General features: G+C 36.7%; 1 protein-coding gene across 1 annotated transcript; it reads left to right on the top strand.

The window, feature by feature from the left end:
• Positions 1-5,796: 5,796 nt before the first annotated feature.
• Positions 5,797-17,220, top strand: LOC132636328 (histone-lysine N-methyltransferase, H3 lysine-9 specific SUVH1-like). The gene is made up of 2 exons (XM_060353146.1): positions 5,797-8,019; positions 16,863-17,220. Exon 1 carries the CDS (start codon positions 5,989-5,991, stop codon positions 7,966-7,968), a length of 1,980 nt encoding a protein of 659 aa, XP_060209129.1. The 5' UTR covers positions 5,797-5,988; the 3' UTR covers positions 7,969-8,019; positions 16,863-17,220.
• The last annotated feature ends 846 nt before the right edge of the window (positions 17,221-18,066 follow it).

Below are 18,066 nucleotides of genomic sequence, written 5' to 3'. Positions count from 1 at the left end.
TTCCCCTCATAATAAATAATTATTTCACGAGACATAAATTTTTATATTATATTCCCCAAGTTATGCCTCACATACTGTCACGACCCAATCGGAGGGCCATGACGGGCACCCGGTGCTAGCCCACCCGGGCACCTCTTACCGTACTTTCATATTCACATCTAGGTGAGCCATATGACCTACTCATGCTTTCTATACATCAATAATACTAATCTCATTGGGAAACGACACATTTATATCATCATCAACAACAATGTCTGTGTCCATATACGCAAGCCGACTAGGCTAACAAAATAATATACCAAATATGAGCCGACAAGGCCAAAGGACATCTAGCTATACACAACTGTCTACGAGCCTCTAAAGAGAGTATGTAACATCATATAGACGGGACAGGACCCCGCCGTGCCCATGTGTATGTACACAAAAGAATAATACCAACAACTGCAGCTCCGGATGGAATGGAGCTCCTCTATGCAGTCCCTGAACAAGTGATCTATGGATCAAGTCTGTCTCCTTGTCCACCTGCGGGCATGACGCAGCGTCCACAAACAAAAAGACGTCAGTACGAATAATGTACTGAGTATGTAAAGCATAATCAATAACATAATGAAAGCATAAGAAATAACATAAGATAGACGAGTCATGAAATGAGAGAGCTAGGTATACCTCTAGCGACATTCGTCATATTTGCTTACCTTCTTTCTAGTGGGAAACTTCCATTTCATACATTCATACATTTAGAAGTATCATACCCGACCATAGAGGTTCGGTGTTACACATACCTGGCTCTACCAAGGCTCAGTGTCATCCATACCCAACTGCAGTGGTGCGCGCGCGATAGACGTCATACCCGGCCATAGAAGCTCGGTGTTACATAATAGCCTTACATACTTATACACGTATACATACTAGTCCATAAGTATCATCCACAACACCGTTTTCGTTACATCTTTCCTTAGAGGATCAACTATCATATAAAGGAGGCAATGGCATCGTGAAAATATTGAGAATCATATGCTTTAGTAAAGCTAGGGATGAAGTCATTTGGAGAACATTTTGGAACCCATGAGAAGGTATATAGCAAGGAATCATGCCTTAATGAAAGAAGGGTTAGCCTTACATATCTCGTCGTCTTCTTAACTACTTAACGTTCACCTTCGAAGCTTGAGAAATCTACATTTAGAAGGATTCAAACCATGGTTAAGCCTTAATGATACTCTTAAACCCAAACTATAATATTCAAACCATGGTTAAGCCTTAATGATACTCTTAAACCCAAACCATAATAATTCATGATCTAACGAAAATTGAGCAGCATTTCCCCTATTTCATCGACTTCCACAATATTACAATACAACCCCTAAACATCTACAATAACATCTACAATATCATAATCAAGTAATCACAATACATTAAGCCTTCAATATTCACTCTCATATTCAACTCATACTAGCAACTTCCTACCAACTTTTGCACATTTTCATACAACGCTTCCTGATCACCATTATTATCTTTTATAACAAGAACATATCTACATCATACTAAGAATCATGACTCAAATTAGTTTACTACTCATAAACATCATGAAATCCACATTTAGAACTCGTCCTCTACATTTCTCCTTTCATCCAAGTTTTGTTACAACCAAGCATTCTTAATAACATGAAATAAGCATGAAAACTAACCTTTTTATCGCATAGGAACAAGCTTTGGAGCAGCTACCAACTTGTGCAAAAACCCTAGCTACAATGCCCAAGTAAATATTGAAATCTACCAATCCCTGGGGAGCCTTCTAACACATGAACACCGCAATTCTTGCTATTTGATCTTTATAATCTCTTGAGTTTGAGTGAAATATGTTGGGAGAAGGGTTTTGGAGAGCTTGGGGGAAATGTGGGAAATGAAAAAGAAGCAAGGGTCGGCCATGTATATAAAATAAAAAATCTGACCTGACCCAATTATACGGGTCGTATAATTTATACGGTCCGTATAATTGGACCGTAAAATCTCACCAAGGATCACCCTTCTCTGGAAGTAATCTACGGACCATTATACGGGCCATATAATTTTATACGGTCCGTACAAATGGTCGTACAACTGGAAATTCCCGAATTTTATTCTCTTCTACTTGTTTGACTTCCAATCCTTGTGGAACCTTCTTGACACTTATATAACACTTCATTAATCATACAATAGGCCCTATAGCAGCCCCTCAAGATATTTCTAAATAAATATTAGCTCAATTATAGTGAAAACCTTTCCGAACACGACTTATATTTCATTCCTTCCACAAACTAACTTCACGTATTCGTATGACCTCGAAATCAGATAGTATGCACCTTAAGCTATCTAATATTTTCCTTAATCTCGTAAGGGTTTCATGATCACCTTAAGCTCACGTTAGCCTACTCACAAGGCAACAAATCTGAAATTTCTGAGGCGTAACACATACTTAATGAATTTATGCCCTACCGGGCGTAAGTTCGATTATTATAGACAAAAACTAAATACCAACCCATTTAAAGGGAAAACCATGCAATTTCTTCAAAGTGGAAGACAATTGAGGTAAAATCTCGAACCCTCAAATGTATACCGGATTAAGTTCATAAATGGCCTTCATAAGGGGTAGTCTTGATTATTAATCCCGTTTAATAAAAATTTTAGAAAATAGGTCCCACTTTAAGAAATTCGCTAGGCAAAGCTTTTGTTGCCCATCGAACATAAATGGACATAAATTACTTTTGCCTATAAGACAAAAGTTAAAGATATTTCAAGACAATAAACCTACTCAATTGACTACAAGTTCTGTTTTATAGGTAAAAACTAGAACTTATGACAGAGACAAAGCTTTTGTTGTCAATAAGCATAAGTTCTAGCTTTTGCCAATAAAGTAGAAGTTCAAGATATTTCAAAATAGTGAACCTGTTCAATTGACTATAAGTGTGCCGTTTAGGTAAAAGCTAGAACTTATGATCGATGGAAAACATTAAACATAAGTTCTTCCCAGTTTTTTCAACTTAAAGATTATTTTTTAGTAGATTTTGTTAAGCGGAAATAAAAATTTTAACACTCTTAACACTTTTAAGTTTTACCTTTTAAGACACCACGCGTCATGCATTTGCACGATTGCCCTTATTCGGGGTTGATCTTTAATTTTTTTGCCCCTCAAATTGCTGGTCTTTAATTTTGTCCTTCGCCTAAAAACTCTTGGGTTTCGGGTTTGAAACCTCGCTCAGTCATAAATTAAAAAAAAATCGCAAGGTAGAGTTTGGATTCGAAAGGCAGAGTTTTCCTTAAGGTAGCAAACTCTACCTTAAGGCATAAGGCAAACTCTACCTTGCAAATTTTTGCCTAATTTTTTATTGACCGGGGGTTTGAACCTGAAACTTCAGGATATTTTCGATCATTTTTTTAAGCGAAAGGCAAAAATTAAAGACTAGTAGTATTTTTTTCCAAGGCAAATTAGCTTTTCTCTGTTTTAGCTTTTCAAATCTCCCCCTTTCCTTCACAAATTCAGCCTTGTCTCTAAAATAGTCTCTCATGTATTTCTTGAAGTATTATTGCTTCAATTTCTTATACTTTATGACTTAGGGTCAGCTTCTTTTAGGTGTGTTTGCATGTGAATTTATCAAGTCTTTCTGATGATCTCATGTTGCTTTTATTGGGTTTTGTGTTGGGTTACTCCCTCCGAGCCAAATAAGCATTCACGTAGCTTTTTACACATTTTTTAAGAAAATATTAAATTAAAAATAATAATAATATCCCCTTCGTCTTAATTTGCGTGTCTTACTTTCATTTTCAATATGTTCAAAAAAGAGTGTTCTTTTTTGGTCTATCTCAAAAAGAGTGCCTTATATATATATATATATATACATATATAGTAAGATGAGATTCAAACACCATACATGACAATTTAAAAATCACAAAATTCAAAGAACATTTTAGTACATAACACAAATCTTTAATTTAAAACCACGAAATTCAAATGTCTTTCTACATTTCTTAAATTCCGTATCTAGTCAAACTAAATCACTTAAGTTAGGATGGAGAGAGTAGGTATTTTGACTAAACCACCCTTAATTAAATACTACCTAATTAATACTCCATCCGGTTCGAAATCCACTTAGCCTTTATTTTTCGGTTCAAAAAGAGTGTCCACTTATCAAATCAAGAAATAATTAACTTTATTTTTTCAGATTTGCTCTTATCAAGTGTTAAGTGGCCAAATTCCAATGTCTATTTAATTAGAGATAGTATAGTCAAATTATCTATTTTTGCCTAAGAATTACTCCCTCCGTACACTTAGCCATTTGCATACCCCTTAAGAAAATACTAATTTCTACACAAAAAGAGGTAATTTGACTAAACTGATCCTAATTTAATAAAATATTGATATTTGATCACATAACGCTTTATAGGGACAAATTTGGAAAAATAAAGTTAATTCTTTATTGATTTTATAAGTGGATACTCCTTTTTAGAGTCAATTTCTCAAATGGTCATTGAACTTGTAGAAAAATCTCACAAAAGTAACTTTTAAATTTTTTTGGTCAATAAGGTCATCAAACTATGTCATTATTTCCAATTAAGTAAACCATACTATTTTTAGACATAGGACCCCTTAACCTATGTTTTTCAAATTCATTTGAATATTTCTACTTTATTTCTAGAATATGAAAAATATTAATTCAAACAAAAGTTTCAGAATATTGCAGAATTGTGTCTAAGTAACCAATAAAATGATACGGTTGAATGATACTAGAACTGAGCACGGTACTTAACTATAGATTTTTTAACTGACTGTAAATACTTTCCCTTGATATATAAAATTTAAATTATCAAAAATAATATTAACTATTTTTATATTCTTGGAGATGAACTTGTAATATTGTAATTTTATTTAAGTTTTATAAATAAGTAGATTACAATTAATATAAAAATGTTTTATACGGCTAATTGTGAACAAAAAATGTTTTATTATTTTGATCGTAATATATTAAGTTTTAGAAAGCATACATACAACTAATTGTAAAAACTGTTTTTATTTTTACATAGTAGTTATCCAATAAAAAAAAATCCTTGATAAAATTTATTCAAATATACTACCAATAAAGCAAGTTTATTCTAATTCTTTCAAACTAATAATAATAACACACATCATGCATCTACATAGCGTCTCATGTCTCTCAATTATGTCCAAGCACTTCCATTAAGTGAAATGTTTAACTTCTGGACTTGAGCAATATAAAAAAATCAAAATAATTCTAAATAAGCTGATATAACAAAGAAAGCCTTATAGCATACTTAAATGGTTATATTGTTTTATTCCTATAACTTGAAATATTACATTGAATATTTCTATTTTGTTATTAAAATATGAAAAATATTAATTTAAACAAGAATATTAAAGTATTGAAAAATTGTGCCTAGGTAACATATTTTATAATTTATATATGGATTAAAGGGTCTTACATCTAAAATGGAATGGTTTACTTCATTGTAAATAATGACATAATTTGATGATCTTATTGTCTATAAAATTGCAAAAGTTACTTTTGTAGTTTTGTTTGATTTCTTTACAAGTTCAATGACCATTTAAGGAATTGACTTCTCTTTTTTACTCAAGAAAAAAAGGTAAGTGACATTTTTTTTTTATCTGAAGGGAGTAGTATTTTCAAAAAAATTGTAAATTGTTAAGTGAACATTCTTTTTAACGAGAAGGGCTATAATCTTTTGGTTACAAAGAATTTACTAATAGGTGTAAATTTTAAAAGAAAATAAATTAATCGGAGTAGACACTTGTTAAGAACCCGAGGGAGTATCATTTATGAGTTTCTCCTGTTCGCTTCCTTCAAGTTCTAAATTCTCATTTTCCGGAAGTTTCAAATCATCCTATTGGATTATAATATGACTTTTCATGATGCAGGAAATTCTTTAATATGAATTGAGTTGAAGAAATTGCAGCCTTGAAGTTGAATTGAATCGATAATGGAACAAGGTACGGGTTCTAATGCTAATCCTTTAAGTGTTGATAAGACTAGGGTTTTGGATGTGAAGCCTTTGAGATGTCTTTCCCCTGTATTTCCATCCCAAAGTGAAATGTCATCTCTTTCAACTCCACAACCCTCACCCTTTGTTTGTGTTCCTCCCACTGGTCCTTTCCCAAGTGGGGTTTCTCCAATTTTCCCCTTTGTAGCTCCAAATGAAACTAGTCAACAAACTCCAAGTGGGGTTCCTTTAAATAGTGGGAGGTCAACGAGGCCTGGCAGAAGTGCTGGAGCAGATGGCTTAGCGGTAGAAGATGATGGTGTGCATGTTAATGATGTAGGGGACTCCAGTACTGGAAAGAAAAAGGGAAGACCGAAAAAGCCTAAGAGGTCTCAGCAGGCTGCTGAGTTCCCTCGTGTGGAAGTGGATGTCGAACCTCTGTTAAACCAGCTGCTCACGTCGTTTAAGCTTGTTGAGTTGGATCAAGTAAAGAAAGCTGATGGTGACAAGGAGGTAGTCGCGAGGATACTATTGGTTTTTGACTTGTTCAGAAGAAGGATGGCCCAAATTGACGAGTCCAGGGATACAAGGCCAGACTTAAAAGCTTCTAATATGCTGAGGACGAAGGGAATTCGTACAAACCAAACAAAGAGGATTGGAAATGTACCTGGGGTTGAAGTTGGTGACATCTTCTTCTTCAGGATGGAACTGTGCATAGTGGGCTTGCATGCACCAACTATGTCTGGGATAGATTATGTGAGTCCCAAACTAACAAGGGATGAAGAACCTCTTGCAGTCAGCATAGTGTCTGCGGGAGGATATCATGATGATGGAGGTGACGGAGACTTGTTAGTTTACACTGGCCAGGGTGGAGTCCAGAGAAAGGATGGGAAAATGTTTGATCAGAAACTTGAGGGGGGCAATCTTGCTTTGGAAAAGAGTGTGCATCGTGCCAATGAGGTAAGAGTAATTAGGGGTGTTAAGGATGTCGCAAATCCAACTGGTAAGATCTATATTTATGACGGACTTTATAAGGTTCAGGAATCATGGACAGAGAAAAGCAAGTCGGAGTGCAATGTCTTCAAGTACAAACTTGTGAGAGTACCTGGGCAGCCTGAAGCATTCAAAGTATGGAAGTCAATTCAGCAATGGAAGGATGGTGTGGCGTCACGTGTTGGAGTCATCTTACCAGACTTGACATCTGGTGCGGAGAGACAACCAGTTTGTCTTGTTAATGATGTAGATGACGAGAAAGGACCTGCCTATTTCACATATATTCCTACTCTAAAGTATTCAAAACCTTTCATAATGCCTAGACCCTCTCCGAGTTGTCACTGCCTTGATGGGTGCCAATCTGGTGACTCTAATTGCCCTTGTATTCAGAGGAATGAAGGCTTTCTGCCTTATAGTTCACTTGGAGTTCTTATGAGTTACAAAACCTTGATACGTGAGTGTTTTTCAGCCTGTTCATGCCCTCCTGACTGCCGAAATCGAATATCTCAAGGGGGTCCTAAAGTTCGTTTGGAAGTTTTTAAAACAAAAAATAGAGGTTGGGGGCTCAGGTCTTTGGATCCTATACGTGGAGGTGGTTTTATTTGTGAATATGCTGGAGAAGTCATTGACGTTGGTAATGACAGTGATGACAATTACACTTTTGATGCGACCCGTATATATGAACCACTGGAAGCTGTACACGATTATAATGACGAGTCTCGAAAAGTCCCTTTTCCCCTTATAATAAGTGCCAAAAATGGTGGAAATATTGCTCGTTTTATGAACCATAGTTGTTCACCTAATGTTTACTGGAAGCTTGTTGTACGAGAAAGTAACAACGAGGCATACTTTCATATTGCCTTTTTTGCCATTAGACACATTCCTCCCATGCAAGAATTAACCTATGATTATGGTATTAACAAAGCAGATCGTAGGAGAAAGCAGTGCTTATGTGGCTCGTTGAACTGTAGAAGGTATTTTCACTAGTCTTCAAGGTCTGATAACAGGAGTTTCCTAGTCACAAATCCACCAGATCAGGTTATGTTTCCTCTCTCAAAAGTTAAAATTCTCATTGTAAGTGTAACTGCTCATTTTTTTCTTTATAACCCATGAGTAGTGATGATCATGTGAATGTTGTAAAATAAATTGGTGAATATTTAAAGTCATGTTAATGTAGTTTAAGTAAATTGGTGAATATTTTGTGGTCATGTGAACATTTTAAGTAAATTGGTGAATATTTTTGAAGAAGCCGGCTTTTTTTGAAAAAAAAAAAAATCTTCGATTATTGTGACTTACACCTGTTTAGTTTGTAAAACTGATCTTCGAGTCGACTTGTTTTCCTTTTATGTTGGTTGTTAGGCCTGTTATGTAAATTTTGTGAAGGGCCTTATGTTGTGTTGCACTAATCTTCTGCTTTGTGGTGTCAATACAAAATGACACAAGTGCACATGTGTTCGTCTGTGAAGGATTTGACTCAGTCTGGATAATTAAGAAGGAAGGAAGGGGAGGGAGGGAAGGATACCGTGAAATCAAGAAAAGACGAGTTGAATATCGTTGGTTTGCGATCGTTGGTGCCGACAACTGGATTTTAATCTGAATACCGCCTTAGAACATATAAGAAAAGAGGCAGAAGCTAGGGTAGTGGCACAATCCCTATTTTTTTTCCTTATTTTGAAAAAAATAGTATTAAATTTTTTAAGCTGTTATTTGATATAATGGCTGAGCACAATCTTCAATAAGTGCATGATCTTATTTAGAACACATATTAGTTTGAGTACAAAAACAGTTTATTTTTGCAAAAAACAATTTTTTTTTTTGTTTCTTTCTAGTAATAACTTTTAAACAAGCCCAAGAATAATTAAAAAAGTTGGCTTACTTGGCAGATTCTTATATCTTATACTCCCTCTGTCCCAATTTATGTGGCACTTTTCGTTTCCCGAGATTCAAACTGCATGAATTTTGACCAACATTTTAATATGTATTTTTTCACCAAATTGATATGAGAAAAGTTGCAAATTATGGTACTTTTCATGTGTTTTTCAAATATATAAATTTTAATCTTAAAATATTATGTTAATCTAATCCTATTTAGCTTTAAAGTTTAGTCAAATTGACTCCCGAAAAGCGAAAAGTGCCACATAAATTGGGACGGAGGGAGTAATAAATAAGTTGGCTACCTTGGGTGACTTTTAATAACTTAAATAAATAAGGTTTATTGAACACTACTAGATTAACTTAAAATAGTAGATCTAGTGATTGTCAATTGAAAGAAATATACTTTTCAATAACTTTAATCAAATGTCATATGTATCTTATTTACGATTTATTTGCACTACCCCGCTCCCTTAGTCATAGTTATATCCCTATGGTGAATCCTAAAGTTTTAGAAATGATGACTCCGACCCTACTTGTGGGATTACATTAGGTATGTTGCTGTTTGTTTGTTGTTTGACTCCGACCTCGAGATCTCTCCTTGTATCAGGTACTCACACCTTTATACATTTAAGATAGTCCCATGTGTTTCCTTCCCTGTTCATTTTTTTTTTTGGTTGAAGTAAGTGGATTCAATAGAAGGCATCAAGAAAATGCTAAGAGTACATGATACGGCATTTAAGCTGACAAAAAATTCCAGCTGGCTTCTATACATAACTGACTAATCCAGTTCTAAAGAGCCAATGAAATATAAAAATTGATCAACATTGTTAACAGGGTGCATTCTAGACCAACAGTACAAAATAGTAATACACCTAGCTTTTTAGAAGCCTAATGAAGTTGAGCTTCCATCAAAACATTTGTTGTTTCTCTGTCCAAATAACACCAAAATATACAAGCAGGAAGCATTGCCCAGATTTTCTTAATGTCTTTATCAACTCTTCATAAACTCCTCCAGCTCTCATAAGCATCCTTCACCGTGTAGGAGTGACCCATTTGAGACCAAACATACACATGAACATACTCTAAACATCCATAGTCACTTGGCTGTGCAATAGAAAATGCCATGTACTTTCAGCTTCCAGTTGGCACATGTATCTAGAGGTGGCAAATGGGTGGGTTGGGCTGAGTTTGGGAGGGTCAAAATGGCCTGAGTTAATAAATGGGCGCGTTCGGGACCCACCCAAAAGTTACTTGGGCTGAAATGGGCTAAAATGCGGGTCAAACAATCCACCCAACTCTTACTAAGTTTTAATTACTTTATTTTTTTTCTATAAAGTATTAATTTTCTTTATTATAGCTATGTATAACATATCAAATAAAAAAATGTATTTTTGAAAATATTTTGATAAGATTTCTCATGGATCAATTTGGGCTAAATATCAGCCCAAATTTTGATGGGTAGAAATGGGTTGGGCTGAAATGGGCGGAGCTAATAAATGGGCGGTCAATAACCAGCCCAAGCTTAGACGGGTTGTGCGGGTTATGATTTTTTATTTTATTTTATTAAGCACCGGGTGTCTGGGTCTCTTTGAGCCCTGACTAATCCCGGGGGTGCACAGGCCCTCGGCAAGGAGTTTCCCGCAAGTGCACCACGGATAATTCAGGGTTTTACCCCAGTCCGATGGCCCTCAGAAATTGTTTGCACCCAGTGGGTTTCGAACTTGAGACCTTGAAAGGGAGCACCCCAAGGCTCAAGCCAATTACCACTAGGCCAACCCCTGAGGGTTCATGGGCTAATTTTGCCACCTCTACATGTAGCATCTGTTGGGTAATTAGAAGTTCCTCTTAATTAGGTTATCTTGAGTAAGGCATCCCTTTTATAACACTGTCCAAGTGAAAGACAAGACTTTAGGAGGTAGTTTAGTTTTCCTGATGAGTTTCCAAGGCTAGTTATCTATCATAGAGTTGCTTGAACAGCTCTGTTGGTATCCCTCCTTGACTGTGTAGTTACCTCCACCATATTTTCCCATCTAAGCTTATCGTCAGTCTTGAGAGTTTGCTTTGCTGTAATCTAGGTAAGAGGTCTATCAACTGATTTATCTCCGAGTCATGCATGTCCCTCCTTAATTTCAAGTGCCAAATATCCCCTCCTCCGTTTGCTGCAACGGTAGAAAAGGGATCTTGAGCTATAAGAAATAGGCTTGGGTAGTCTTCCTCTAGAGAGGAATTTCCTATCCATTTATCCTTCCAAAACCTGATGTGTGCACCATTATCTACTGCAAAGTGGATGTTTTATGAGAAAGTGCTCCATAATTTACTAATGCACTTCCACACACCAGTCCCATAGGGAGTATTTGAAATTTTTGAGCACCAGTGATTTCACTCCCCATGCTTGGCTTTGATAACCTCTTTCCAGAACCCTGCGACCTCCAATATCTCCACAGCCGCGTCATCATCATGCTATTGTTGTGAACAGAAAGGTCCTTGATGCCCAGTACCCCATGAAATTTTGGTTGGGTTACCTTTTTCCACTTCATCAAATGAAATTTATGTCCCTGTCGCCTTCACAACCTTGGCTGGGATAGGAAAAAGAGCCATATAGGAGGTTGGAATGCTATGCAACACACTATTAAGAAGTGTTGATCTGCCACTTAATGAGAGATATTCCATTTGCCATGTTGCAAGTCTCTTCTCAAATTTTTCTATGATGTCATTCAAGATTTCAGTGGATCTGAATTTTGCTCCCAGTGGTAAGCCAAGATAAGTAGTAGGGAATGAACCAATGTTGCAGCCGATAATGTCAGCTAGCTCCTCCATTATGTTTTCACCTCTCTTTTTTCGATCAATTGAAATTCCTTGATCTGACCAATTCTTAACAAATTTTACATTTTCAAAGAGAGGTTGAGGAACCTGACGATGTCAAGTGTTCCTCTGCTTTTGATCAAAATCAAGTTCCATTTGCTAGAGATTCAACCAAGGGCTTAGAGATGTTAATTTGTCACCCTTAGTGTCCTTAGAATGGACCATTTTCACTGCAACTTATTGATTTATCCGTTCAAGTTTTTAATGAGGAAGGTTAGACTCGTGGTAGAGATGGCATGATTTACAAAATAGGTTATTCTGTTCGGGTTTGCATCCACTCTTATCATAGGTTCGAAGAAGAATCCAGGGACCCTCAAAAAACAAAGAAAGAAACAGGACAAAGGAAAAGTCACTGATGCTTGGTTTAGCTGTGAGAAGTCAACGACATGACAACTTTAACCTTTATGTCTATCGTGACCTGCACAATTATGGAAGTATTAATTTGCTTGAGCAAGCAAAATCTGAAAGTTAAAGGCAATAATGACGTCATATGTGTCTCTATATTTTGCTATGTGATCAAAGTGGTTTTTTCTCTTTAAATGTATATTATATCCCCACTCGTGGGATCACACTGTTGTTGTAGAAACATTTTGGTGGAATGTCCACCTTCTCTCTCTTTAAATTTTCATTCTTTTTCCCCAAGGAAGGGGGATGAGGATGGGTTTGAGGAGTTCACTTATAAACACGATACTTCCATATTTTGGATGTTTTTCATTTGTGTTTTTGTATAAACAATTTCCTTCCATCCTTCTGCCTGATCGTTTTTGCTGAAGGTTTCCTATTCCTTAACATCAGCTAATTATCCTGAACTTTTAGGTACCTTGATATCTTAAAGCCGAAAGTTAAGTGTACAGTTACAGTAGCCGGGTTAGAAACTATAGTCTCTAGTAAAATGTTCTTATTGAAAAGATGGACAGTTACTGTGATTGGTTGTTTTTGGAATTTCCTAAATGAAACGGTCATTACTGCTCTGGCTGTTTCAGTTCTAGGTGTGTTTAGAGATAGATTACAGGGGGTGGAATTGAGGTTAGTGAGAAGTGTTAGTCTATATAGTAGAAGTTTGGAGTCATTCTAATTGGAATTTTTTTCTCGGGATAAGGTATTTTATTCACAAAAGAGTGCTATGAAAGTATTGTGAACTGTGTGTCATGTTTAGCTGTCAGGAGCTTCAGGGTTTTTCTTTCCTTTTCTTTTTTCAGTAAATAGTAAACTTACACCATACATTCAAAAAGCTAATACAAGAAAATAAAGTCAAGACTGGTTGCTTGTCCTTCAGAGCGTTCCCTTTTCCTCTCCTTCCATGAACTCCGCATAATCTACAGGGTGTTGCATCCTGAACTCTTCAGCCTTCTTCTGCACTGGAGTCATACCCAAAATAGATAAGAAAGCAGTCCAGCACAATCGTGGCATGTCCAGGGGACACAAAAATATATTCAAACTCTCTCTTTGCTACTTTGCGTTAAAGACTTAAAGTAATAGGTGATATTTTTATTCTTCAGCTACTTCATGCAAAGAGCATTTGTTATGCCATGCTTTTCCTCTACCTTATCGGGAAAAAAAAGAAACAAAGCCACGTTTTCCTCAGGGCTTTGGTTGGTAAGAGCACAATGTATGACAGGTTAGATGCACGTCACAAGTTCGAATCAAGCTGTGGACTGATCATTAGGTTCTGAATCGAGTTATTGGAGGAGTTGAAGTGTTTCTCAAGTTCTATTTTGATTAGATGATATTTTCCTTTAACATGGATGCTCATTAAAGTAAATTGCAACACTTGATAAAATCTTAGAGCCCGTTTGGATTGGCTTATAAGTGGTCAAACCAGCTTATAAGCTGTTTTTTAGTCAAACTAGCTTATAAGCCACTTTTTTTAAGCTAAGCCAAACGGGCTCTTAGTCCTGCTGTTACTCAGACAAGCACAAGGGTACTTCACTAATTTTGGCAGGAGAAGGAAAGGAGACACATATCCGGTGACATATCTATCATGTTTATGTTAGTATTCCACTGATCCCGAGTTCCTATACCATAGTTAGTTATCTGATACTCACCATCTAGATTTGTGGTGTGTGTGTTGCAGGTGTGATTTATATGCTTTTAGAGAGTTGGAACTTTAGCACTGACATCAGTCTAGAATTATTAAACTAGTTTGCTTGTTATCTCCCTAGATATTGTGGTTCTTTGTATCATTTATTTCATTGCCCTATGACACAAATCTAAGTGGCAAAGCATTAGTTTGTTGGATTTCTTTGCCATATTAGTATTTGGTGATAAGGCCTAAGGGGAAGATGGCTATAACTCTAGAAGGCAGCAGCTATACATCAGTTAGGAACAGATTACTTTACCTTGTATTCCTCCATTTTGCAACTTTTGTCGCATATTGTATCCTTTGAGCCGAGGGTCTTCGGAAACAGCATGTCTATCCCACAAAGGTAGGGGTAAGGCCTGCGTACATCTTACCTTTCCCAGACTCCACTTTGTGGGATTACACTGGGTATGTTGTTTTTGTGTCTCATTGTAGCCTATCCACAGTGGTTTTGGAAGTAGACACCTTATGAATCAACTGTATTCTCATCATTTTTTTTTGAGACTGGTAACATGTATATTTATATATATATATATATTAAACCTGCACCATGACAGTGCAGCCATACAAAATTAAAAAAAACACCCCACCATGCTGCAGACTACTGCTTCACAAGGAACCTATCATATCAACTAGTGATTCAGCCTCTTCTACATAGTTTTCTTTATACCAAAAGTGAAACAAAATGACACAATTCATCTTAATTTTCTGCACAGAATTACATTTGTCTTCAAAAACTCTATTGTTCCTCTCCTTCCAAATTATCCACCAAATAACTGCTGGGATAAGTTTCCACCAACTCTTTTGTCTTACTGCTCCCCCATTATAGTTCCAGCACTTCAATAACTCACAGCTGTTCGCCGGCATAGTCCAACTTAGTCCTACCATGTTCAGGAAAAATTGCCACAATTGTATAGTGAAAGGACAATGTATAAATAAATGTGAGTTACTTTCTCTGGCTGCATCACACAGAACACATCTAGTACATAGATGAAAACCCCTTCTCCTTAAGTTTTCCTGGGTGAGACATGCTTCTCTTGCTACCAGCCAAGAGAAACATGAAACCTTATACGGTGCCTTAGTCTTCCAAATGGATTTCCATGGCCACTGATCAGATTGTGTATATTGCCTGAGCTGATAATTGTATGCTGATTTGACAGTAAAAACACCATTATTGCCATGTTTCCAGTACAAAGAATCCTCAGATTCTTTAAAACCTTGAAATTGTTCCAAGGTCTTGAATAATTCCACAGCTCTTTCCAATTCCCAGTCATGTAGTAATCTTCTGAAAGTAATATTCCATCCATGTACTCCTTTAGCTGATTCAAGTTTTACCTCCGGTAGAGTAACAATATTATAGAACTCAGGAAACAAATCTTTTAAGGATCCATGCCCAAGCCAGTTGTCATGCCACAAGAGAATTTTCCTTCCATTGCCCACTTTTATACTGATATTTTCGGCCAGAGATGGCCACAATGATCTAATAGCTTTCCAAACACCCACTCCAAAGGGACTATTAACTGACTTAGAGCACCACTCTTCTTCCTGGCCATATTTATCATGCACAAACCTCCTCCATAATGCATTGACCTCCATGTTATATCTCCACAACCACTTCATAAGTAAGCTTTGATTATGGATTTTGAGATCCCTAATGCCAAGTCCTCCATCCTTCTTACTGGTGATGAGGCAGTCCCATTTAACCAAATGGATTGCTTTCCTTTCTTTGTTGCCTTGCCAAATGAATTTTCTCCTCAATGAGTCTATTCTTTTCAGAACATTAGATGGGATAGGAAACAGAGACATGACATATGTGGAGAGGGCATCCAGTACACTGTTGACTAAAATGACTCTGCCGCCCAATGATAAATACTGCCCCTTCCAACTAGCAAGCCTCTTTTCACACCTTTCCAAAACACCATTCCAAATTTCCAGAGCTTTACTTTTTGCACCCAAGGAGAGTCCTAGGTAAATGGTGGGTAAGGCTCCCACCTCACACCCTAGAATTTCTGCTAGCAGTTGAATATTTTCCACTTTATTGACTGGAAACAACATACTCTTATTCCAGTTAACATGTAGCCCTGATACTGCTTCAAAAATCACCAAAATAGACCTCAAATATTCCACCTGGTTGATATCTGCATCACAAAAAACCAGTGAATCATCTGCATATAGTAAATGTGTGATCTCAGTGCCATTGTTCCCCCCAACTGCAGCTCTGAACCCCTTCACAAAACTCCTTTCCTTTGCTACTTGAAACATCTGATTTACACCCTCCATGGCAATGAGAAAGAGGAGAGGTGAAAGAGGGTCACCCTGCCTCAAACCTCTTTCTGAGGCAAAAAAGCCTTCTGGTGAACCATTCACCAAAACTGAAAATTTTACTGTCTTTATGCAGAAAGAAATCCATTTAATCCACTTCACCCCAAAACCCATGTCTTTTAGAACTTTAAGTAGATAGTTCCAATTAACATGGTCATATGCCTTCTCAATATCAAGTTTGCATAATATGCCTGCTTTCTGTCCTTTAAGTCTAGAATCAACGCATTCATTTGCTAACAAAGCTGCATCCATAATTTGTCTACCTCTTATGAAAGCCATTTGGTGTCCATTTACCAACTTGTTGATCACTCTCTTAAGCCTCTCTGTGAGCAACTTAGAGATGATTTTATACACACTCCCAATCAGGCTAATGGGTCTGAAGTCTTTTAGTCTCTTGGCACCATTCTTCTTGGGGATTAATGCAATATAAGTTGCATTAAAGCTCTTTTCAAAGAATTCACTTCTATGGAAATTCCTAACAGTGTTCATCAGATCCTCTTTCACAATCTCCCAGCAGCAATGAAAAAATCCCATAGAAAAGCCATCTGGACCTGGAGCCTTGTCAACTGTATTCTCATCATTTGGGTGTGGTTTGAATTTTTATGTGTTTCTCATTTCCTATTTCTTTTGCTTCCTTCATTTCTCTTCTTCCTCTCAATAAATCTTTTTGTGTTCTTCCTGCACTCATAAAACAAACTATGGTGGACAAAATGCTAAGCATGCTGGTTTTCCCCCATTTCAGATGGTCAAAAGTTGAAAATATGGACAAAGGCGCTGAGCAGCTACCCTTGAATGGACGGCTTCAAACTGTAGATTTATCGCATCACTGGGAGACAAGCCCTTGGTATTTGTAGTTGTATCTTATCAGCTTACTAAAGCTTTTGTTACTGTTTGTAGCTTTGATGCATTAAACTTTAGGATTGTAATTTCTAATCAGCTTGGTGAGGCATAGGTCTAGCTAATCATAATTTTTGTATTTCTCATCGGCCAGTAGTATTGAACTATTCCCTGTTATTTTGTTGTATCTGCTTGTTTTTCAATCCCTCCTCTTTTACTTTGTTTGGAATGAAAGGGGAAAGGAGAATATCTTATCACTTCCATTTTGGTCTCTAGCTTGTTGTGGCTGTTAGACTGTTGGGACTATAAAGCTAGCTTACTATAAGTAGTACATTCTTCATTTTAAAGGAAAAAGAAGGGGGTGTATATATTCTTGATTGCTTTGAGCAGCAAGCCTCTCTCTTTCACATATCACAATGATATGGCAGGTGCTCTAAGCCCATAGCTAATGCTAATTTTTGTATTATGCTTTAATGGACAATTTGCACTTAACCTTTCACATTTTCTATTCAGATCTGGTTCCTAATTGTTTCCCCTTTCTAAGTGTTGCTTGTGCTGCGCACGGGCCCAATAATATAGATGAAGTCTTTTAGGCTAATAATGGAGTTTAAGTTCTAGGAGCAGTAGCACCCAACTTAAGTTGAAGTTATAGGAACACCACCACCTCTAGCAGACAAACAACAGCGAAAGATTCCCCTTCCACAACTTCCATATTGAACTATTTAAGTTTGTTTTATATAAAGTTGGAGGTAAAAGCTGAAAGAAGTCTAGGTTTACAACAAGAATTCCATTTTCAGACAAAAGAACACCAGCACACAACTGCGCTTCTATGATTCCTCCTTTCAAAGTCAGTTCCTCATTCTACAGTCCATGTAACTAGTCCTCGGACAAAATCCTCCAGGTCTAGTTCTGACATCTCCAAATCCTTGTCATGCATTTGCGGTGGACAAATACTCCTGTTTAGCCTCAAACCAAGCTAACTTTTCAAGCAATTGATCTCTTTCCTTTTCAATTGTTTCATTTCTGGCTTGAGCATCAGAGAAAACTTTCCTAGTTGCCAACAGTTCATTCTCTGAGAATTTCAGTTGAGTCTATCCTGAAGTAAAAAG

This window comes from Lycium barbarum, chromosome 4 (genome assembly GCF_019175385.1).
Source record: "Lycium barbarum isolate Lr01 chromosome 4, ASM1917538v2, whole genome shotgun sequence".
NCBI classification, from domain to species: Eukaryota; Viridiplantae; Streptophyta; class Magnoliopsida; order Solanales; family Solanaceae; genus Lycium; species Lycium barbarum.
The sequence above is the reverse complement of the archived record's forward strand: the minus strand, read 5'-3'. Positions and strand labels throughout refer to the sequence as shown.

Bases quoted from the DNA above. Each gene is read 5' to 3' on its own strand.
- LOC132636328 (XM_060353146.1), top strand. From the start codon at position 5,989: ATGGAACAAGGTACGGGTTCTAATGCTAATCCTTTAAGTGTTGATAAG.